The 24914-nt window shown below is 37.9% G+C and overlaps 1 protein-coding gene across 2 annotated transcripts in view; it reads right to left on the reverse strand.

Moving 5' to 3' along the window:
• Window positions 1-24914, reverse strand: part of ADGRL2 (adhesion G protein-coupled receptor L2) — a 313675-nt gene that overhangs the window by 16697 nt on the left and 272064 nt on the right. For both annotated transcript variants that reach the window (XM_066192572.1, XM_066192571.1), the window contains 11 exons: window positions 19759-20055; window positions 19104-19207; window positions 18081-18266; window positions 16397-16435; window positions 13335-13518; window positions 11307-11429; window positions 10843-11048; window positions 9605-9778; window positions 8368-8577; window positions 7187-7407; window positions 5834-5900 (listed from right to left, as the gene is read on the reverse strand). In XM_066192572.1, coding sequence (XP_066048669.1) covers window positions 5834-5900; window positions 7187-7407; window positions 8368-8577; window positions 9605-9778; window positions 10843-11048; window positions 11307-11429; window positions 13335-13518; window positions 16397-16435; window positions 18081-18266; window positions 19104-19207; window positions 19759-20055 — 1811 coding nt within the window. The remainder of the gene's footprint in view (window positions 1-5833; window positions 5901-7186; window positions 7408-8367; window positions 8578-9604; window positions 9779-10842; window positions 11049-11306; window positions 11430-13334; window positions 13519-16396; window positions 16436-18080; window positions 18267-19103; window positions 19208-19758; window positions 20056-24914) is intronic.

Here is a 24914-nt window from a genome sequence, read left to right on the forward strand (position 1 = left end):
AAACAAACAGATTAAGAGCTAAGACACATGCCCTGTGTCAATCCTAACATGCACATCAACTTTGGCTGCAACCTATGCATGTGGGAGTGCACAATCCAGTTCAGAATAGTATTTACAGCACAGCTGGAAGCTAATCCTTGCCTAAGTAGCTACCCTGGAGTATCCTGTATTGTACTGGCATCATCATTCTTGGATAAAAACTCACAGATATGTCTTAGCCCATAAATGACTGCCTTATGAAACAAGAGGGTCTTACCCTCTGATTCTTTGTACAACTGAAGTGCTGGTTTGCCACATGACAAATAAAAACTTGTATTTACATACTGAGCTTCCTTTGGTGACATGTGAGCAGACATAGCCTTACCCCCAGAGCTTGAGCCAAGCTCCATTGTATTAAACAGGTTTTATACAGGTACTCAGCTCGGTCTTGGGTATATGTTCTCGCCACACCAGGGAACAACTCACAAAGCAGTTTTTTAAGTGACATTTTAATTGCAATTTAGGTACAGACCCACAAAACCAGCCCACCGAAATAATAATGCCATATCACAGCAGCTGAAAAAGTCCTTCCAAGAAAAAAGGAAAAATACTGTACTTTGAAGACAAAGTAACTATGACAACTGAGCATATGATACTTGTTTCTCCATCACTGTGAAATATTGCATAGTTTTCAGTTTCAGCAGTCAAAAGACCATGGTTTGCCACTTGTTCAAACATGCTGGCATCTCTGTTACACATTATATCATTATAAAAACCCTATTTTGCTTGCTTACAGATACCGTAACCAAACCTTTCTATAGATTTGCGTTTGGCTCCCTAACTGTTTTTCATCTAGAAATTGTTTTGGAGGAACTCATGAGTTAAGGACTTTTGGGCATCCTGCCCTTTTTTTTTCTTTTTTTCTCATGAAAGGCACTAAGCAGTGAGGGAAGGGAACTTGCTGGGAAATAATTACTTTTATAAGGAATAGCTGAATTACTTTTCTCGGTGAGAAATATGTAGGAGGGTGAGAAGAAAACACAGTTAGGGCTTTTGTATACATTTGCACAAGCAAAGCTTTTTCAGCTCTGAGCAATGTGGTCTGGCTCAGAGAGGAGGGTATTTTGAGAAGAAGGCTTGACCACAGACCTCCTGAACCTCCTTTCAACCTGAATTGCTTCTGTGGGACCTGAACTGTTACTGATCTAAGCAAATGAATTTGTAGATGTTTTCCAAGCTTGACAGATGGCCTGAGTAGGACACCTTTCTTCAAGAAAATGTTCACCACAAGCATGCAGTACTCTGAGGTCACAGAAAGGCCCACATGAATGGCAAGAGAGACTTTTGAGAGCAATCTTCTAAGAGAAAAAATGGGCCTCTGACAATGGTAGTGTTCTCATCACTTCATGTAATATAAATGGCTAGTGACTGGCTGGACCTCATCCTGACAGTTGGGCTGCATCCATCCCAGATGAGCCAAAATCTGCAGCTGAACAGTACCCCACTTATTCAATGCTAATAAAAATAAAAATACATTGTGCAAATATACACACAGATGCACAATGCCTACATCCTTAACAGCCCAAAAATTATACCCTTAATCAAGTCTGTAAAATCTCTTTCATTCTGCACGTCTGCAAATCAGACCAACATTCTTGAAGGCTAAAAATAAGAAATTAAAAGTCTGGTCAGGCATCAGGTTTGGATTTGAAAATTCTGCTATGATACCAAAGAGTGATAGAACACACAGCTACAGAAGGTGGAGCTATAATATGAGATCTTTTAAAAATATTAGCTAGTAATAGTAAGCAAAATTTTGAATTGATAGTATTTAATTTATGTTTATACTTGATTTAATCTAGTTTCTAAAACTTAGTGTCTACTGGGAGAGATGGCATACTGGGTAGAGAGCTAGCTTTATCTATAGCCTGATTTTAGAATTTTGTGTGAAGTCAAAAAACATTAGAGTATCTTCTAATATACTAGTTCCTTGTCATCTCTTAATATGACAAGTGTAATTGGATAGAACAAAGTGAAAGACAATTAATATATACTAAAAATAACAAGTTACTACTTTGAAATACAAAATATAAAGAACTTTTATGGTAATAATCCACCCTGGAAGATCATGCTTCTTTCACAGGCAACACACATATGGCCACGTCTCATTTGGAAATCAGAAGGAACTAGTCATGAAAGAAGGTATAAGTAGGAAATTTGTCTTTCTTGTCCCTGAAATCTATGTAATTTTGAGAGAGGGAGTGTGTCCAACTCAAATTAACTTTTTAAAAAACTGGGTGTACTAACCTGCACGGAAGACTAATCAATTGGAATTAGCTGCAGGTACAATGAATTAGTAGCCAAATAAAGCAACACTTTGCAAAAATTATTATAAATTTCCCCATGACTAATAGATAAATACCATTTATCAAGTGTCCACTATAGAAAGATTAATACGCATTATTTATAAAAATAACTTTACAAATACAGTCCATTTTCACATGTGGGCCTAAGTTATGTGTACATCTGTACATCCACTGATTTAGGTAAGCAATACTTCAACCTGGGTGAGAATATTTAACACATTCTATGTTAATGAAATGGGGCATCTCAGTAATTTTTTTTTTGGACAACCATTGGTAGACCAATACATGGGCCCTGTCTACGAGCTGGGAGAAGAAACTGCAACAGTTTTGGCTAAATGAAACCAGCACCACTCATTCCTTGGACATGAATGAATACAGATCTACATAGCAGTCAAAAGTGCTCAGGCTTTTCTGACCACAGATTACAGCAGTGCACTGTTTGTTTTAGTGCCATGAACCTGCTCAATGGAATCACGTCCACCTTGAGCTTAGCATCTTAAAATTCATTCCACACAGCCTGCAGTGCTGACATGGATACGATAAGACAGAAGAACAGAAACACCACTCTGAAGTAACCTAACTGAACTGCACATGTTCTGACCCTTTTTGAACTCCCTGGAGCTTTTGTTACCTGGCAAATGCAGCTCTAAAACTGCTCTTGTATCTCCAGATCTTTGCTCTTAGCCACACAGAAGCCTATTTCTCCCTGGGACTGGCAGTGAGAGAGGTGCTCTCTGAAGGCTTCTAAATGAGTGTGCACACTGAACTCTTACTGAACTGAATTAATTATTAAAGATGCAGATGGAGCTGTCCAAATGATAAGAACAGCTCCTGACGTATCATGATCCAAGCTTTCATTAAACCATTTCAGGCATACTAATGGTTTCCCACCGCTCATTACTTACATGCTCTTTTCTCATAGATATAATAACCCTGGTGCCCAAAGGCATGCCAGGCTATAGAAATAGTGAAGTTAAAAGTTCCTCAGAAGATGTACCAAGGAACTTCATACTTCCCCCTCATCCTTCCCATTCTCATTTTGTGCAAAAATGTGCACAGACGCAAGTACAAGTGCTTAAAAATTCAGAGATAAACTATAAATTAAAATGGGAAGCAATACTGTCAAAAAGGAGTTTATGTGCAGTACTATTAAACTGAGAAACATAGAAGTGATTTGAACAACATGTTAAAAAGCTCACCAAGGCAAAATTCTCACACGCTACTGACACGAAGTAAGATGCACTACAACTACAGCTCTTTGGTTACAGTGCACATGACAGATTATTTTTCAGCCACTACACTTCTCACACTTCTTCCTCTGGTTTCTCTTGCTTTCTCAGCTGGGACGATTAGAGGGCAAAGCAATTGCCAGAGAAGAATTACTCCCAGGAACTGTGCTGTGATTGCTACCTGCTGTTTCATATTTTTCAAGTTGGGAATACTGCTCCCAAAAGCCTTTTGCGTCTCAGTCTAAATGATTTGCTGGAGGATAATAATGTCATGGCCAGTAAATAATAGTGAACTATGTCTGTACATGGTCAATATGATTAAATGTCCTTCACCTCTATTTTCACTCTGACCTGGTTATGAGGAAGTGAAAAAGCCGTCAGCAAAGCCCAAGGCTTCCCATGGGAAATGTTATTTTAGAGGAAGAGAGAGAAATATAGGTGACTTAGCAAAATACCCCCAGTAAAAATAAAATAAGGAAGGAGACACAAACAAAAAGTAAAATTATCATCACGCAACCAGACTTGAGGTAACTTAACTATTGTAGCACGAAACTCAGAACAATTTCCAGAATAATTACAACAACTGCAAGAAAGAACTTTATGTTGCAAATTATTCTCTATCATACTGAGCCTACTAAATCTATCTTTCTAGGACTTTCAATTGCAATTGTGGGTTTAAGTGAAAAAAGATTCCCCATAATTCTGAGATATGATTAAATTTGATAGTATTTAGCATAAACTCTGTACAATTATTACAGTCTACACTTAAATCTTAACACTAATTTTTCTAATTCAAGTCATACACTCATAAATTTTGGCATCTATGCCCATGTCTTTGAAAATATGCCAATGAACTCTAACAACCTCCACATTGCACAACTATCTTTTCTTAAGTGACCGCTCAAGGATTCAAATAGTTTGTGATATAAACAGAGTAAATATAAACCAAAACATTGGCCAGGCGTATTTTTTAGTAGAAATGTCCATAATCAAAGTATCAATTTGTACTGTAAGTACAAAAAGTGCTGAAATAGTATGTCTGGCACACAGATCTATAAAAGTCAAAGGAATTTCTAAATTATGCCTGATGCATGTGCTTCACACTGAAAAAATAATACTTCTGAATATGGAAAAATACAATTCCTGAATTTGGAAATTCAAGTGAACCAAAGTTCTGTTAATATTTCACAACTCTACTACTGTGAAAGGGCAGGAAAACATGCAACTATTCAGGATTTCAGAAGCAGGAAAACAAATTAATTCATCCCTCCAAACTATCAGCAATTATGAGAAAAGGCCTCTATGTACATAGGCTATGTCCCCAGCCAGCATTCTACAATATTTCCCAAGAACAGCTGACCTTCGAAGATACAGAGCTAGTTGAGAATACCAAGGTGAGTCAAAGTGCACATCTTACATTCACTGTGCTCACAAACTCCTCCACTCTGTAGTGTAAGTATTGTTAGTCTGAAATAAATGGGAGAAGTTCTCTCCCTGGGTTGACACGTGGCTACATGCTTTTTACCTGGAAGTGCCCAGAGAATTGGTAATTGATGTATGAATGCAACATTCTGTGTTAAGGGGACACTGGGGAATCCAGCCGTGGGTGCACAGATGGGTGCAGGCACACAGTGACTTCAGCAATGAACGTGCACAGGCTTGCTACTGGTTACATAACAGCCCATTATTTATACTAAAACAGAGGAACTTCTATGTCTGACAGGCACCACATGTAACACAAATACACACAGAAGTAGGCATGGAAAAATGTGCATATGCAAATACACATACAAATACTGTGTAAGTGTAATGGAACATAAAATTTATTTAATTATCCTATGCATTAGAATACCCTTTTGAGATAATTATGGTGGATAATTAGCAGTTAAATTCTAGAATGTGTACAGTAGTGACTCAATTGGAAGCAATAACAGTGGTTCCTTTTAAAAAACCCCTGTGTTTTGTACTTCATTGATCTTTCATATGACTACACATGTCAATATGACCTTCAGAATTCAAGCCATTAGGAAAAAATGGCCACGATGAAGTGCCAGCACAGCTTTGACAATTAATCATTTGGTCAGCACTCTTTAAAGATTTCTACGTATTTATATAACCATTAGTCACATTCCAAATTGTTTATAAGCATTTTCATGGAATGTTTTGTGAATAAGGATGGCATTGAATGTAATTTTAAATCTTTTTTATCTGCAGCTGTAAGTCAACCTCAAAAGAAAGGAAAAAACCCAAAGTTCTTACCAGAATAATAAAGGTTACAGGTCCAATGAAACTCCAGATAAAATAATTATCTACGTGTAGCCAGCAACTATTATGGAAGAAAGAGAATGGAAAGTGAAAAAGCTGTATTAGCACCTCAGTCTGATAAATGGAAAGTGCAAAAATACTTCTTAAGGTAACACTTTGCCAGCAAACAATGATGAACATTGCACAGTACCACTTATTCCATGGACAATACCGAACCTGAAACTCTTCTAATGAACACTGCACAATAATACGACTGAACCTGAAACTAGATCATCAGGAATAACTAACATCAGGAGAAACAAAACCAAAACAAGCTCTCCTTGTAGTCAAAAGGTTTGGTGACAGGTGCTTTCATGGACCAATGACACTAACATCAGTAAATAATTTTTGTAGGTTTCCCATGTGATCTTCAAAGTCTGCTTTTAACTTTACATCATATGCTAAGTGCTCACGCCTGAGGAATGTGAGGCAGAAAACATTCAGATGCCATGTTTTGCCGAATAACAATATGGTATAAATAAAGCGCCCCACCTGGGAGTTGAACTGTAGAGAAAGAATACATAAGATACCAGACTAAATGACGTATAAACCTATTAGGGCCAACTTCACTTAGCAATTCATTTTTCATACAGCCCAGTTCCCTGCTGAATTCTCTTATTTGTCTTTCATCAGTAGCAAAATCAAGCAGCTTTCTTGTAGTCAACAGAATCTTCTCATTCTGTAACTAATTTCATCAAAGGACAAAATAAACACTACTGAAAGGCAAATTCATGCCTCCAGCAACTCAAATCCTCAGAAATGTTTTCTGTCTACCTTCTGTCACTTCCTATATACATCTGTATATTACTTTGTAAATAAAAGGGAGTGACTAATTTTAATCCCACTCTACTTGCCTGATAAAATATTATCAAAATAAAACATATAGGTTAGAATTAATGGACTGTCATAATTCAGGGTGAGAACTAGCCAGAGGGACAGCTGAACAAAGAGATCTAATGAAGCATTAGCTTAAAACTGGGTGGTTAGGCTTGTCAGATACTTTAAGTTGAGAAATTTTGCTTAATATACATCTGAGGACAAAAAGTTATTTATTTTTTCAATTTGTTTCAGGTCAATCCTTTGTGTTACAAGAAAGACCATAATTTAGAATTGGTCTCTCTAGAGTACAAATCCCCTGAAACCTAGAGAATTACAAAAGACTTGATTGTAATTTGTGCACAGCATTGCCATTCTCTTACCAATAAAGCTTTCAGATGGTATTTTAGTCTGTCAGGGACCCTCTGACAGATAATGGGCTTTAAAAAATTATTCATTTGAAAAACACTCAGGTCACTTGCAATTACTTACGCTTTCTCTGTTCCGTAGCTCTTATAGTCAATAGCTGCTGAGACACCAACTACTGTAGCAGGGAAGAGGTAGCCAGCAACATAATAGTACTTCTTTCTAGAATATTCACTTTCAAATACTTCTACTAACATTAGATAAAGCTGCACTCCTTCTAGACACATCCAGGCAAAGGCTGCCAGGAAGAAAAAGTGTAAGAGACCTGCAAAAACCGGACATGCAATCTGCAAAGAAAGAGAGAGATGGAAATGTAAACCACAAAACCTTCACATCATTACCTCTCCAAGTGAACAGTGTGCAATAGAACAGCAGATAGTTCTATTAGAAACTTTTCTCAAATTCAGGAGCATCTTCCCTACCTCAAAACACACGCTGAATATTTTAAAACCCTAATATGTGTTCAGCAGCTACAGAAAGTGAATTAGCTGAATAGTGTGAATGAAGATAAGGAAATTGCACCCTCATCTCCCAGTCATCAATTTCAGAGTGGGCTTCTTAATTTTATAAGAAGATTTTAATTTTGAAACTGATTTAGTTTTAGGAACTTACAGTTTAGATAATCCTAGACATGAACAGTTGGCTCTCTATGCATAATGTGATACTACATATTTAAAATTATGAACTGTCTGCCTCGCGATTTTTGTCTGCTTTAACATGGAAAGTTCTACTGTTGTAACAGAAATTGGTCTGAATTCTCTCCCTATTGGCCAAATTCTGGATGAAACTATGCTAGATTATCAGTTTCAACCCAATGAATCATGTCAGAATTAATTTTACCAATGCTACCAAAACACCTGCTTGAACGTGATGTGTAAAAAATGTGTATACACACATAAAAGGCTTTGTACTAATATATATAAAAATGTAGTCAATACCTGTTTGAATATATATAGAAAACATATATATGTTCTTAATAGTCAACATTCAATTTCATGTCCTCTTTCAAAAGTCTGACCACCTGCTTCGTTAAGAGTTAGTGTTTCTCAACTGAAAATGAAAAGCATATTTTGGATGGATGTAAATACTGTGTATGAATATATCTATTTTATTTGCATGCTGAGCTTTTATTTCAGCCTTGCTGTGTTAGAGTGCTGAAAACTTGTCAGTGTTGTCATGTTTTAATTCAAATCCATTTCAAACAGTCATTTCAGAGAATAAGATCAGTACACAGAGAGAAAACTTACCTTGTACTCTGTCTTATCGATGCCTATTAGGAAAATGAACTCAGCAATGAATAAGTTGATACAAAGGTTCTTGTGAATAGTGTTACGATCACTTTGCAGGCCACGGAAAAAACAGAATGTGAAGATGCAGATGGCCAGGCAAACAAGAGAGATGACAATTCCCACCCAGGTGATGACAGTGAGGAGCAATTCGTGCACTCCATCTTTGTACTAGAAATAACCAAGAATGGAGAAAATTAATATGACTCTTTATGATTATAAACAAAAACCTATTTTCACAGGTATCCAGAAAAGTTACTTGTTCATTACATGAGATGGGCAAAATGTACTCAGTAATTTCTCAGTCTCAGGTAAGTTTCCCAGAAAAGCAAGATCAAGGTAAGTAGAAGAGGAGCAGGTCTGAGAGAAAAATGTGACTATTTTATCCAAATCAAATGGCATTTTTACTTTTCCTATGGCTCACTGCAGACTGGTTGGAAATTTGAGCAGAGAAACATATTATTTTTAAGGTACCACTAGGATCTGATGAAAGGGAAGAGGAGAGCTTTCTCTGGGACTTCTGTGAAGGCACATGTTCTTTCCTACAGACCTGCAACTCCATGGCACGGAAGAAAGCAATGTTTTACACTGATCAGGACAAAAGGCAGAATATGCTGCACATGTAATTCTGGCTTCAATCTCATGTTTAGCTAAAGGAGATTCTTCACTTCAGTTCTTTGCAGTGACCTTTTCATATACAATGGCTTTATGAGAAGTCCCATATCCCTGCAAATATTGCATGCTCTGGGGCCCCTGACATGCAGAAAATGCTCTAAATAGACAACAAAATTTCTGACTGTGAAGAGGTGTTTAAACAATCAGTATGGAAGTTCCTTGACCTTCCTCACCAGGAGAGCTGGCACTTGGGCTTCCAGGGAACAGCCTGCACAGCTGTCTCAATAGACAATCTCCATCTGTACTGAGGGAGAGCCTATAAAATGGTTGTAAGGCTGGTCAGTAACTTTAAAATACGGCTTGTGGAGAACTCTTGTCCTTCTGTGTTTTCTCTTCCCTGTTATTTTGCTTGCAACTTTATGGATGAGGAAGAAAAGTCCTACAGAAAGCAAATTGCTTTGGAAAGAGTGGGTAGGAGCTATAAAGACTAAAGAAACTTCAACAGTTTTGGACCTTGCTAAAAATTCAAAGCTAAGTCTTTTAGATTTGCTCCCTGCTGATGGCTGGAAACATCATTACCTACCACAATTTCCCGACGAGCCATAAGAATTGCAAAGTTGGTGAGGTGACTGCAAGCACACGTTGTATGAGTTTTATTCGTGTCAACCAGTTTGCAGCCTTGAGTTGACCAGTATCCCATCATAGTCCTTTCTGAGTAGTTCCAGAAGGAGCAATTTGCATTGAAATAATTGTCAGGCTGGGAGATAAAAGGATAACATAAAATGAGGATTTTACACACTAAGATGGCAATAACAATTGTTTAATATGCGTAAAGGGTAATTTAGATTTAACTTTCCATGTTTTGGACAATAAAGTTTTTCATCAGCAAAACTGTGGACTATGCTGGACCAGGAAGACATCTAGTTTAAAAGGGACTTTATAGTCTGAAGCACTCTGAAGTGTAGTCTCAATTACCGTAGACACAATTTTAAACAATTACAATTTTAATGCATGGCTGATACATTGTAGCTATTTGTGCTTTCTGGAAAGTTAGGACTGTGAATTTATTCTGAAGATATTTTTTCCTGTAATTGACAATTTGAAACTAGGATCTTTTCCCTTTGATTCTCACCTTTGGTCAGGCCAAAGTCACATGAACAGATATCACAAAGAAATTCACTCCTTAATGCCTACCTACTTTGATGAAAAACAATCCAACCAGATCTATAAAAGCAGGCAAAAGATGGGAAAATCTAACCATAATTTCTCTATCACAGTAGTGATTGTTTACTTTCCCCACATGAGACATGAAAAGAGAAAGGGCCAAACTTCAGAGCAAAGAAACACATCAAATAAGATACCACAAGAAAATATACATAAATTCAAAGTATAACAAACCAAGATACCATACTTCGTTCTTTGCTGAATAAACGCAATTTGAACAATTTGTATATGCTCCCATAATTTGGTCCAAAATGTAGGTAAAACGTTAAAGTGCCAATAAAATTTACTACTTCAAACCACCAAGAATCTTAAAAGTTATTTTCTACCCTTCTACTAAGGTAAGAGTTAATTTTCAGTTAGAAACAAATTAGTCATTTACATTTTCATGTTGATTACTGAATTAGTTTTCATTAAGAATACACTTAAGTTCTAATAATCACTGAACCAGGCTCATTTAATTTTATGTTCACAGACTTTCGTCTCTGACCTAGCCCAACATTTAAAATTCAAATGGAGAACAAGGGTTGTTTTCCTGCATTGCTTTTTTCTCTCTTGCTGATTTTGTGACCTTCCCATCAATTGATTAGCATAACTCACATCGATGTGTTCCAGTGTGAAATGCACGGGATCAGTCAGGTACACCCGGCTCGACTCCTTGTTGATGGAGGCGGCGATGACGTGGGAGTTGACGGCAATGGTGCTGTTCTGCCCAGCCAAGTCGCTGCCTAACTTTATGGTTGCATTTTCCGTGCTGAGGAAACGACCCAAACTTTTGTAAATGATGAAAACCAGTTTGGCTAATCCTACAAAAGGAAAAAAAAAAAAAAAGCCCACCATCACGCCACAGAGGTCTACGGAAAGACAGCGACCTGTACTCTAATGACAATTAAGCATCAGTAAACTGAGAGGTATTTTCAGGCCATGGATTTGAAGAAAAACGACCACATTCATCAAGAAAAAGCCAGAGAGCAGCTTTGTGGTATTTTGCTTTGATGTTTTAACTAGGTAAGGTAAGTTTTATAGGAGTTGATGGAGTTCCACTGTTCTGTGCCAAGGCTCACCATTCCTGCTGTTCTGTTTCATGGTTCGTGCAGAGAGCTGAATCCAGTTGCCTCCTTTGCCAGCCTGAGGAAATCGCAAGTCCTGCACCTGGCCCTCAGTAGAAAGCACTGCAACATCCAAAACTAAGCAGACCAGAGGAAAAAAAAAAAAAACAAGTGTTAAAAAAGGAGAATGCAGAGAAAGCCGCTTGGCCAGATTACAACATGCCAGACAACAATTTTGTCCCCTCAGTGTTTATTTAGTTTTCTCACACAGCTGTCTGTAAGGCAGATTTGTACTGCATGCTTCAAACACCCAGACTTAGTTTCTTTAACTAAATCTATTGCACACTGCTGAAATGACAGCACTTTAGTAGTGATAACAAGACATCAAACCTTGTTCAAATTTATGCCCACAAAACATCCACTTAAAGACACTATACACATGTTGCAAAAAAATGTTAGTTTCGAAGATCTTAATGTCTATGCAGTATTCTATGCAGTATTCTATGCAGTATGCTGACAAATTTAGAACTTTAGGTATTGATTTAGATATAAAGAGCTTTTTAAACAGTCAGCAAAGAATACCTAAGTATACCCATGCCATGTATTTAGCTAAATCAGTATACGTAACTAAAGTTATTTCAGATTTTTTTTCTACATCTAATTCTGTATATTTATAGAAAACCATTTTATTAGGTCTGCTAATAAACATTTAAATTGAAAAATCAGACGCCAGTCAGCTGTACTTAAGTATTACTTTCATAACGCATTGTATATCAGGAAACTTTCATGAGATTACCACTGAATGCAAGATTTCCTTGGATAGATAAAATCATACAGGTGAGAGTGGACAATTGGCTAATACCATCTGTGTTATATTAAACCAGTCCAGCTACAGCTCTGAACTATAGACTGACAAAAGGGATGAAATTAGGAAATCACTTCCCTTTCTCCAAGCCATACATACATGTGTGCACTAGGAATTCAGTCTCGCATGGTATCAGAAAAGTGTTATTATGACATGAAGACAGCTTATCACAAGAAGTAATATTCAGTGTCTACTCATCTCCATGGAACATGCTTGTGTACATCCAAAGGCAGATCTGTGATTCTACCCACATTCCTTCAAAACAACTGGTGCAGTTCCTTTGATGACAGACTGTGAGACTTTACCCCATTCATTCCCAGTATCTTCCTACTCAATTAAAAACTAGGCAGAATCATCTTCTACAGCAACAAATAGGCAGACACTGAAAAGTCTCATTTCTGCAGTCTGTTCCAAGTCTCTGTCTTGGTACTCTGCATATTAGCAGACTTTCAGGTTCCTTGTACCTCACTGAGACTACATTAATCTCTGTAATAAGGAATTTTAATTTTATGCATAGCAATGATTTTTGCTTTAACACATCCTGCGCAACAATATTTGCACATCTCTAATACCAAACCCCTTCATTTCTCTGTCACCATTTAATTTCCAAATTACACTCCAACTATCTCCAGCTATTTTGCAGTCTCTGGAGCACAGCTATTCTGCATTATGGGAGATGTAGTTCACTGAACACATTTTTACCTGAAGGCAGTCATGTTTAATATAAACATTGGGCCTATGCGGAGTGCCTAAAATATTTCACTGGCACAGTACATTGCAAAAAAGTAATTTAAATTCATTAAGAACAGTTTATATTTAACAGAAAAGTATTTTCCGCAGCTCTACAGAAAGCAGTTACCTCAAAAAAATCCATACTCTGCCTTTTAAGCACTCTTCATATCCACGCGTTCTGCTAATGATTTTTCAGTGATAAATCAACTTTGTAACATCGACTACTTTCCATTTTATAATGTCCCAATGACACTAAAGAAGAAGGCTAATTTCAAAGAACCAAATAAGAAAAGTGTGTTTTCCCTGCTTTGGAGCAGTCATTTTTCCCTCAAATGTTGCACAGCTCAACCTTCAGAATATATGTCGCTATCTGGGGCACTTTTTCCTCCTTCTGTGTAAAGCAATAAACAGCACTTTAACTTATGCTTGAAAAGAAGTTTACTTACCAATATTTTCTGTGGGCATTGAGACTCTACTTGGTTCTACCAGATTATCAGCCAAGACAAAAGCCCCTTCCTCTAATGTATCAAGTAACATTGTGGCTGCGTGGGCTTGTTCTGAAGAATTCATGTCCTTCCAGGACTCCAGAGCTTCAGGCCTGAGCAAGTTGTCCACTGTATCCACAACTGCCTGCATTCATTAGAAAACTATCATTAGGTCTGAAGCCCTAGGCAGCTGGGGAAAATTCCCAATGTTATGTAGCGACAATTATAATACTTAACTGTCAGAATGATTTACTGTGATTTAATGGCACAAGAACACTATTTTCAACATTAAAATATTTTCCATCCGCTTGTTGGATTAGCATGAATAGAAGCAAAGCTAGCCACTAGCATTGTGTGGTCTCCAAGCAGTAAACATGCAAATTTGACTTGTTTTGTATCAGATACAAGCATGGTATTATTAATGTGCCGAAAAACATAACAATAAATGCCAGAAGTCTTGCCTGAAGTTTTCATCTTAATGTCAAAATGTATAACTTCTGTTTAAAAATACTAATGCCAAAATTAGCACTCCGCAGTTTAGGCTAAAATTACAATAATACTCCTCTGGAAACTGAGCCCCACTAGTGCAGCCATAGCACTATAAACTACTTGTCTATGACAAATAGAACTTCTTTATTACAGGAGGCATGAAATGAAGCTGACTCAGTGGATATAAATTAGATCTGGTCACTCTCACTCCCCCTCCTGCTGCTGGTACCTGTTCACAGATACTTGGAAGGATTACCAACTCCCATTCCTGCACAGAGGTCAGTTAGAAAAGGAAATCAATAGAGCAAACAAGATGTCCACTGACCATTCCTGTTATCAGTGACGGCAAAACTGTAAAGCTGAATAAAAGCTGCTATTTTAAAACGTTTTACTTGTAACAACTCTATCATCGTGCTTTAAGGTTCACTGAGCTGCATATAAGGTAATAATAAAAAAGGAAGAAGAATTCAGTGACATGATTACATTATTTTACAAAATAATCCAATCAGAGTAATCAGGTAATCAATTGAAGGCAGGCTTTTACATTAATGCATAACGTTGCTGTGCACCGAGTGTGCTGTGCATTGAGTACACCAGGCACTGCTCTAACACCCTGTTTACTCTGTCCCATTTACCTATTTCTAATGCGTCGTTAAGCATATATATATAATTTGTTTGATCAATTTAAAAGCATTGGAAATGGAAACAGAACACATTATACAAACAGAAAGATGTCAGTCTGGAGTACTGTATTGTGCAAACAAATGAATGGGAAAACTTGGTCAAGAGCAAGATTAATTAGCCTAATCCATTTTAATATCCTCTTCCTGTCTGCTTTGTGAGCCACCATGACCTTCCTGGCAGGTGGAAGATACTTCGAAGTGGCATTAAAGCCTTTTTTTTTTCTCTAATGGGAGACAGAATAGTCAAAATGCTCACACTGATACTGCTGCAGCCATGAATTAGAGTGGAACAGAAATTGGTCTGCAGAGGCCAGATTCATTAGTCACTAAGAAATACAGATTGGAGCCTCTAATCTGAGGTACAAATGAATTCTCTGTCACAAAGTGGGAACTTGCTTCATTTGCATAGTGTAAGTCAGCTTTTGATTTGTAATTTCAAGAGGTTTATTAGCCTTATCTAAGCAGAGAAGCCCATTTGAGACCTACAGAAAATGACACCAGTTGGAAATTAAGGTTCTGCTCTGGTTGCTCACGTATCGCCATATAGCAGTGACGTATGCATTCATTGACAGGATATGCTTTTAATTTATTATGGGATAGCCTAACTCTGCATTTTCCTTGTGGAAAATCATCACCTGCCCAGTTATATTTCTGAAGTGCTTCTCCTCTCAGACAGAGGCAAATGGGTGGGAAAAACCCCACAGCCTCTGTGACACAGCTGTTGGAGCAGCCTTGTTACTGCTCTTCTCGTGATCCTGCTTACTAATGAAAAGGAAGCAGAAAAGCCCACTCTACCCAAACCACACCTGCTGGATTATCCTTTACTATTGAAAAATATTTTCTAGTAAAAACCTATTACAATTATTATTACTTGAGAAGTGAATTTCTCTCCCGATCTTTGTCTTTTTTGTCAAATTTCTCTATAACTGGACATCTCCCATCCACTTCTAGGGCTTTAGGATAAAAGACAGAAGCGCCCTGTACAGAGAAAACTCTTTTCAGTAAGAGTCTGATTTTTTTTATTATGTTGTAAAGTATTTTTAAATTCTTTCCAAAAATAATTCTTACATTTCACCTCAGAGGGTACAAGTACAAATCAGTATCTTAAAAGAAGTTCTGAAAAAATGTGCAATAAAATTTTTCAGAGCCAGACATGTCTGTCCTAGGACTTTTTTCTCCCCTTCGTAGGGGCGAGGTGGCATTACTGGCATTGTACTGCAGAAAAGGGGCTGGCCACTGCAGGCAACCATTCTACAGCTGATGGAAGGAACTGGAAATCAGGTAGCAATGTGTTACACGCCTTCTATATAGCCTGGTTAATGAGACACGTGGCAGACATTTTACTAATGAAGTTAGAGAAATGTTTGTCTTTGCATTGTATCCTCAAGTCACTGAATTGCAACAATTCTTAAAACTGTAAGAGAGAGTGATTTTACTATGCATAAAAACAGACACAAGGCAAACTATATAACATACATTTTTCTTGCAAGCAAATTAACTCCAAACAGTCTTTGATATAAAATTCTACCAAGGTGAACTAATTTCTTTGAGTTGCAAGCTTTTTCCCCCTACCCAAAATTTTATTACAAGAGAGATGTTACTTCCAATTCAGATAATAATCCCTTCTGCTTTTTTAGTTTTTAACAAGTTAAGGTACAAAAGGTATGAACTTTGATCTTATTTTTTTTTTCTGAGTGTTATACCTGTGCAAAGCCAACATTTGTAAAGTTGATATGGGGCACAATACACATTTATCAAAGACTGAAATACATAGGATCATGCAGCAAGATGATAAAGCGTGGCAGGTTGCTGAAGCAGGGAGAAAGCAGGGTGACAGCACAGGAGATATACCTTAAGGTAAGCCCTGCACGTCTTCTCTCGTTTTTGGAGCTTTTTAATAAGGAAAAAGAAAATCAGAAGTTAGAAAGATTCTGGAAAATTTCAGAAAGAGAAAAAAAAATACTCTGGTGTTTCAAATCCTGATTTTGAACGATAGCCTGGACATCAATCTAGCTTCTGTCCACGATGATTACAAAAGACCATCACAACAGGAAACGTCTTTTTCCCAACTGTGGTTTAAGCCCAGCTGGCAACCAAGTACCACACAGCCACTTGCTCATTTGCTCACCAGCAGGATAGGGGAAAGAATCACAAGGGTAAAACTGAGAAAATCCATGAGTTGAGATGAACACAGTTCAATAGGTAAAATGAAAGCCGTGCATGAAAATAAACCAGGGAATTAATTCACTGCTTCCCATGGGTAGGCAGGTGTTCAGCCATTCCCAGAAAAGCCAAGCTCCATCACATGTAATGGTTACTTGGAAGACAAACACCATAACTTCGAAGTCCTCCACTTCTTCCTAATTCCCACCAGCTTTATGTGCTGAATATGATGTCTGGAATACCCCTCTTGTCAGCTGGGCTCAGAGGTCCCAGCTGCGTCCCCTCCCAAAATCCCATGCACTCCCAAATTCCTTGTCAGTGAGGCAGTACAAAAAGAAGAAAACGCGTGAAAGTGCTGCTCAGCATTAAGAAAAACATCTTTATATTATCCAAAATATGGAAGACATATTTCAGCACAAATCGAAAACATAGCCCCATACTAGAGAAAAGAGGCACTGTGAAGAAAATTAACTCTACCCCAGCCAAAAGCAGCACAGCAACCTTTACTCAGGTGTTTAGATATCTTTTGCCCAAATGGTGAGATTTGTATGAAAAGGTCAAAGGAAAAAATCCATGTGTGGGCACTTGATGTGTCTCTGGGAAAACTATTTTAAGGGCATCTAGGGACTGTAAATAAAACTATTGCCAAAATAAAAGAGAAGTGCATGGATCTCTCTCTCTGTAAAGGAGGATGAAAAAATATTTCATTTGTGGCTTGCTGACTAGGCTCACGCAAGGAAGAGGCTGAGAAATACAGCATTTCCTCTGAGAAAAAGAGGAAAGGTAATAACACTGTAATTTGTATTTAAACCACAAAGACACATTTTCTCTGAAATGTTTCTTGGAACATGTTTCCAGAGAAAACATTAATTCACATTTTAGATATGTGTAGTAAGGCATTTTTATAAAGATAAATTATAAGTCATGTTGGTGTCTTTAGAAGCCTAAGAAAGTGTTATTATTCTGCAGGAAGTTGGAATAAAATAAAACCCTGCACCTATGCAGAATTCCACTGATTTTATTACATGTTCAGGGTTAAAAAATCACTGGATAAACATGCTGATTTGTTACAGAATTTTTGAGAGCTAATACTCATTTCCCTCACACTAGTTATAATGCATTCCAGATTTTAATATGGGACACAGCTATGTATTTTAGGACCAGTCAGCTATTGTGAATTATATCTTATTCCCCAAAGAAGGTAATTACAACTTTCTGCTGTGTATTTACTGCTGTTTTCTCTCATATGCTTATTCCAGAACTATACACATGCAGGAACAAAGTACAAAGATTAATATTTCTGAAAGGAAAAAAATACCAAACCCAAGAGCAATTGTTATCCCAGCGGGAGGAGGTGATGGGAGGTGTGTACCTTGTTATAACTCCTTCCAGCAGAGTCTTTTTCACTGGGCCTTAGCTCCTGAAGCTGAGCATCCAAAATGTCCACGAGCTGCTCCATCAGCCTCACGGATGAACTAACATCACCAGCAAAGACTGGTCCTTTGGTGTGTTTAGCCAGTTCATTGGCCAGACTAGCAGCATTTTCTCCACTTCTGATCTGAAATGACAGTTTATATTATCTCAGCAGGGTCCCTTGTTCTGCTTGCGGCTCCTAATTCCGATTCCCTGTGTACCTTTGTTGTGGTGAAATAACCATTTGCACATACATTGAAATCTGTAACTAATTGAGACCAATAACGTTCTCTTTATCTCAGAAGATTAAAGGTTCTTAGATCCGTGACACACAAAAGCAGTTCTTAACAGCCATCAAAACCAGAAATCTGAGTGGGACTTTTGGGCTCAATCTTCTATTTATCCTCACTTTTATTTTACTGCCATTATCAGACAGTAAGAAATCTGTTTGTTCATACCAGTGCTTGAGGCATTTGAAAGTCAAGTAGCCTTGTACTGACAACAAATTATCCAGTTTTCATAAACTTTGTAAATCTCAGTAGGGAAAGAAAACACAGAAAGTGGTTCTGTGGTCTAATCATACTGTTATCAATGCACTCAGGCAAAAACCTATCTATTACTGTGTAATTTTTACTGAAGAAAAAAACTCTTGCTGCATACCACAGGTTTTGCTGTGTGTTTCACAGTATTTGATTTTTTAAGCAAATACTGCTCTTGGATTTTGAAAACAAGCAAAGCTACTTTTTTTTTTTTAAATAGTGATGAGAACATGTAATCACAAATTCAATGTAAGAATTTGGAGAGGGCATACTAAAACACAAATAAGAGCCTAACTGTTGGCCAGTGCTTTGCACATGGAGTACACATAACTCCTACTTTTAATGAAAAGTAATAAAGACAACCTCAACAAACTGAAATATTAATGCTCAGAGTTAAAATCCTTAATCACCAGTGTATGCCAGATTAAAAGGTTTCAACCAACCTTCTGAGCCAGCTGATTTACCCAGTGTGAGGTACAGTTGCTAAGATCAGGGCCTTTGGGGTTCCACATTCCCGTTAAGACCACGCAGAGATATGAGGCAGTTCCTACAACAGATGTAGAAAACTACAGTGAAATGGAGACCATTTTTCTGCATGCATTCAGGAAATTGGCTACACTGTGCTCCTAAACAACATTCAATTGTGAATGCTGCTAATGGTAGTACTTGACAATAATTGACAAAAACGTAAGGAAATAATGTAAATTACAAAGAGCAATAAAAAAAGTCAGTGAAAAGTACCAGACGTTTTTCTGCAAACAAACAAAAAGCCCTTGATTTTTCCTGGAGCTCATCCAGAGGGGAGTTCATAATGAGAAAGGCAGCTGTAAGCATATTTCACAACAGTCCTCAAGCAATGCCCTAAAATTTGACCTGGATTCACAAAAGTGCAAGCGCAAGGTAATTCTGTGGCTACGCTCAAATGATGTCTGCAGATTGTAACTTGACCATTGCCTGTAGATACTGCACTCTCTGGGTGACAAAAAAAAAATCATGTGATAGACAGCCTGAGATTAAAAAAAAATATTCATCATGAGAGAGCTGCACACTGCTTTTGAATGTCTGCTTGAAACCAAGATATATTTTTAAAGACAATACCTCGTGTTCCTTTGGGGCAAGGGCGTTCAACCATCATTCCTCTTTGTGTTTGAGGCCAGCTAATCCCCCTGGCCTCAGTCGGTTCACAGAATCTCTCTGGCAAAGGGAAAAAACTTGTCACGGGAGGAATTTTGGTTGTGGAAATGGGTGGTGGTGGTTTGGGTCCTCTGCTTCCTTCCTTTGTTCCTCCAGCTGATGTTGTGCTTATAGGACCTCTCTGTGACGTTGTGCTAGTGGTTGACACGGTGGTTTTGTAAAGCTCTGCTGAAGAAGTTATTGTCACTGCTGTGGTAGGCACTGCACAGGGAAAAATCAGAGTAATAATAAAGTAAATTACTTCAGAACTATATATACAAAAAAGTTACTTAAAAGTTATTTATGTAGCTTTCAAGGATTCTCCGGTGTCTCCTTTCCTTTATCTTAATATTACTCTTATTGCTTTTCTGGGTGCTTAAGATATAACTTTGACTTTGTTTGGGGCTCTGTTTTTTTCACTCCCGGCTCATACTGTTATGATGTTTCAGCACATTCTCCAAATAATCTCTTCTGTAATAAAAATTGATAGTTACATTCCTAAAAGCTAAAAGGCATACTAGTGAGTTATCAGTACATAACAAACACGCTCAAAGCAATTAAAGATTACTTAATCACATTTGCAGCAGGAACAACTCAATAGATAGAATCTGTTGAATCAGTGTGCCGTGAACAATGTAGTCCAGCTTTAACAACAAAGGCAGCGGGCTGTAACTAACGAGACCATTTTGGAAAAACAGACCCCAAAACTTCAAGTCACCCAGCACACACCTTCCAGGGCAATAATTGTGATAACATCTTCCTACCCAGCAGTCATTCTGCTTGAGAGAGCTGCATGCCTGATTAGCTCCAAACACAGGCAGCACCCAGCAGGTGCATGGCGTCCTCCTCTTTGAACATTTGGGGCCTTAACATCCTTTTTTGATAAAGCAGGTATGAAGGCACAACTCATACAAGCCAGTGGCAAGGACCAAGTTTTCATCTTTTATGAAACACCAGGACAGGCTTAGGCCAAATCCCTCATGCTCAGGATGTGCAGTTGCTCCTGCCGCTGACCCACAGCAGGAGCTCATGGCTGGAGTTGCTGAGGTACAGCCCAAGACATGCGAGGGTTTTCAGGCTTTGGAGAGATAATGTAAGTTAGTGTTAGTGGAGTCTGGAATGGCTGTGCAACACTTTCACATGTATATTGAGAAACAATGCAAGTGAGCAAAGCAACTACAACAGTAATAATTATTTCCAAATATCCGTTAGTGCTCAAAATGCTTTACAGGCACAGAAAACAACAGATGCTTGTGTTGAGAACAAATAAGCTCATGAAAAATATATTTGGCTTTTTTCTTTCTCTTTCTTTCTTGTTCTGCTAGGCCCTTTAACTCTGATTTACTGGACAATCCAGCTTCTCTAAATCTCTAAATTAAACCATAAAAAACCCACAAAAAAACCAAAAAAACAAACCTGTCCCCCCCACACAAAAACCCCAAAGAATATCAGTCTCACTTTTTTCAGCAGCTGTTTTGTAAGTTAGTGTTTTGCATATTAAGTTTCAGCAGTTTGGCAAATGATTTTCTCAAAACCCTTTTTAAATTATGCTTCACTTATATTAGAAGCTTAGCATATTACTTCATTTTTTTTTTATTTTCACAGGAATTTAGGGTGAAGTTTTGAGCATCATGATCTGTTTTTCAAGACTAAAAGCAAAGATGTGCCTATCATCCCTCTCCTGCTCACCAACTTCTGCAGAGCCTGTCTTCTCTTCATTCTTGGCTGCTTGAACACAGCCTGTGTAACTGTGCTGAACTTGTGGTGTAGCCAGCTACCACTGAAACCCCCAGATCTGTTCTGCAAGTGCTTGCCTGACATCTTGTGAAGCTGCTCTAATTTGCTTTTGATTACAATGCATCCAGCCTTCTAGTGCTTCCCCAATTAACATTTGTCAAAAGCTTTTGCAATCACTTGCACAAGTGTCAGGCAAGGCCTGCTGAATCAGGTCCACGGGAACAGGGAGCTCGTGGGGATGGAGAATAACGCAGGGGACAACCAATTATTACGATCCATCCCCTAATACACTCTGCTAATTAATACACATTTGAACATCAAAATGTGTATTAGCATTGTTGCAATTACTACTTACACCCTGTAATGTTTAGGACAGTTTTGTCTCAGGAGTAAAATATCAGTGTCAGAATTCATAAAACACTTCGAAGTTCAGCAGTGAGGTAACAATTTTCAGAACATATTTGGTGTTGCATCCTGAGCTAAAATAATTCTGATGTCATTACACAACTTTAATTAGTAAAATTTTCATGCTCTCCACTAAAATCAATTTTGAAGCCTATCACCCATGATTCAAAAATTACCTGCCTGGTAGTACTACACACTTAGAAATGGTAGCAGTATATAGTAGTAGCATGGTAGTACTTCATGCTTAGAAATATATTAGTAATCTCTCATTGTAAGACAAAAACTTTAAACCACCTCTCTCAGAAAAACTGAAAAAAAATTGGAGATAACTTCTAAGAGCTTTTCTCTTTAATCAAATTTAAAAAAAAAAAGAACCCAGCATATTTAAGAATGCACCAGGAAACATCAGACAGTGCTGGAAGTCTGGGAAAGAAGGTGGATGAAAAATAGGAAACCACCAAACACTTCACTTCAAGGAACAGTCTAGCTTTTAGAAGGCAGGTCATTTTGTCTTTAATGACCTGTGGGCACTTAGTCCGCTAGGCCGTTCTCCTGAGCTGCAAGAAGACACATGACAGCTGCCACCACCTGAAGTGTCACGTTCCGAGAGCTGAGGGCAGTGGCATCTGCGGGCTCTGCCCTGCACAGCACTTTGCCAATACAAGACAATGGCAGTGATGATTAATAGGCTGCAACTGAGAAGAAGAAACTCCATGTCAAGGTATTAACCTATTGTTCTAAGCAGCAGGGGTATGTAGATATGTAGTTTTTGTCCAACTCCACAAAGGCCACTTTTAAATTGGAGATTCTATTTTGACTTTTTGACTAGGCTTGATATGCTGAGGAGAAAACCGAAATCTCTTCTGCCTCCTTTTTTTTAATTAAGAACAGGTTCTTTCTACTATAAGCTGAAGACAGTCATTAAAATTAAGAAAATATGAGAAAAGAGTAATAAGAAGTAAATCTAAAGACTCAAATTGAGGCGTAATTAATTTGTATTTGTTTCATGTAGGTCCTAACAGCTGATTTAAACAGTAATGTATCCTATCTGTTACTAAAAATGAAGACACCACTGGAGTAAAACTCAACACCTGCTTAGCAGTGTGATGTCTATAAAAAACTTAACACAATTGCTGTAGGACAGCAGGGGAATAGTAACTTTCTTTCCCCAACTGACAGTGAAGAGCAGATTTAGAGAAGGCACACAAGCTATCTAGTACTCCTTGCCAACAGGTTTCTATTCTAGGCAGGCATAAAATAAGCTTAAAAAAAAAAAAAACTAAGCCAAGCCAAATCAAAAATATCCCCACCCAAAATGCAACTCTAACCTTAGATTTACAATTGTGTTAACTGTAGTGCCCAAATGATGTGCCACTTTCTGAAAATGGCTTCATTCTTCCCTCTGGCATCCAGGCCATTTGAGAAAATCAGCTGCATGGATTTTTTCAGTTAAATGTATATTCTTACAGGTCAGGTATTTCAATTTATTTGGACACATGAAAATCTATGTGACCACTTTTATTCTCGAAAGGTGTCACACCCTGAGCTGCCGTGTAAAGCAACAGAAACCTGTGCAAATCACAATTTTCCTGACTTCTGCTTATAACTCCTCTGTACCTGTTTTTGTGCTTCAGTGAATAGCAGGGAAGGTACTAAGAGTCACCTATAGGTTACTCCAGCTTTGTGTAAGCCAGTACTCTATTGACCCTGCCAAATCCCATTCAATTGAAAGTGAAATGTTTACACAGCCATTTATAAATTTATACCTTGAAAATTATAACACGTGACAAAAAAAAAAAAAAAGCAAAATACCTGTGGCTAAGAAATATGCTTTCTGGTCCCCATTATATTGTCTTTACATGTACAACCACTCTTTCATTTATCTGTAGTCTATCAGATTTGATACACCCAATTTACTTAATTTGCTGCAGGACTTTCTTGTGGATTCTTGGTGTTGCACTAGTTTCCTTTTACTTCAAGCCCTTGGTGATGCTACCCTCCGAGTTTCTGTTCTGTCCACACTCACAACATCCACTTCTTCCGGCAGTGATCCAATAATACCTACTGATGGGTATCGCGGCACAAAAGGGGAAACAACTTCAGTTTGAACAGTTAGCACAAATTGGGATGAGTGTAGATGATACTTCTCCCTAATGCACTAACACAGAACAAAAGGATTTATCTTCTTTTTGTTACCAAGGAAACCTTACAATGCAATGCTCATATTCACTTTTTAGTGGGAAAATTCCCTCATTCTTCTTGGTCTTTTAACTTAAAATTCCTCCAAAAATTCCTGTTTCAGCAAGGATTCATTTGGACCCTTGGTACCCCCTGTAGAAAGAATGTAACTGGATATATCCACTAAATTCACCAAGGATATAAAAACTCTGGTTTGTCTCAAAATTTTCAGGGGATTTTCGCAAGGCCTGACATATTTTATTTCATTTTTAAATTAGGGCTTTGATTTTTAAATGCTTTTTACACTAAATCTTAGAAAACATGCTCTTCTGCAACATCTGAGCGGTACTCGACAGCTGTAGCTCTGAAAACCATTTCTGCATCTGTACCAGCCACACCAGCTGCAGGCTGAACGTTTTACACATAGCATTGTCTTGGCAGACACCTTGCAAATGCATCTTCTTGGCAGACACAAGCACTGCAGAAACTGAAGGACCCCTTGCAAATGCAGTTGGGGCATTTGCTCAGCATCAGATGTGCAGACGTGGAGCTCAGGGACACGGTTCAGTGGTGGACTCAGCAGGATGAGCTTTATAGTTGGACTTAATGATCTTTCCATCATTCTATGATACATCTGTGTACTATAATTTCTAAGAGAAGCAAGGAGAAAAATAACGTAAAAAGAATAAGGTTAAGGGAGGAGTTCTGAGGGCAGCAGACCCCACTGTCTGAGTACTAAAGCAGTAGTCTCTCTCTAGCAT

Source organism: Chamaea fasciata, unplaced genomic scaffold (assembly GCF_029207755.1).
Source record: "Chamaea fasciata isolate MVZ Bird 193981 ecotype frontalis unplaced genomic scaffold, bChaFas1.0.hap1 SCAF_10, whole genome shotgun sequence".
Classification (NCBI taxonomy): domain Eukaryota; kingdom Metazoa; phylum Chordata; class Aves; order Passeriformes; family Sylviidae; genus Chamaea; species Chamaea fasciata.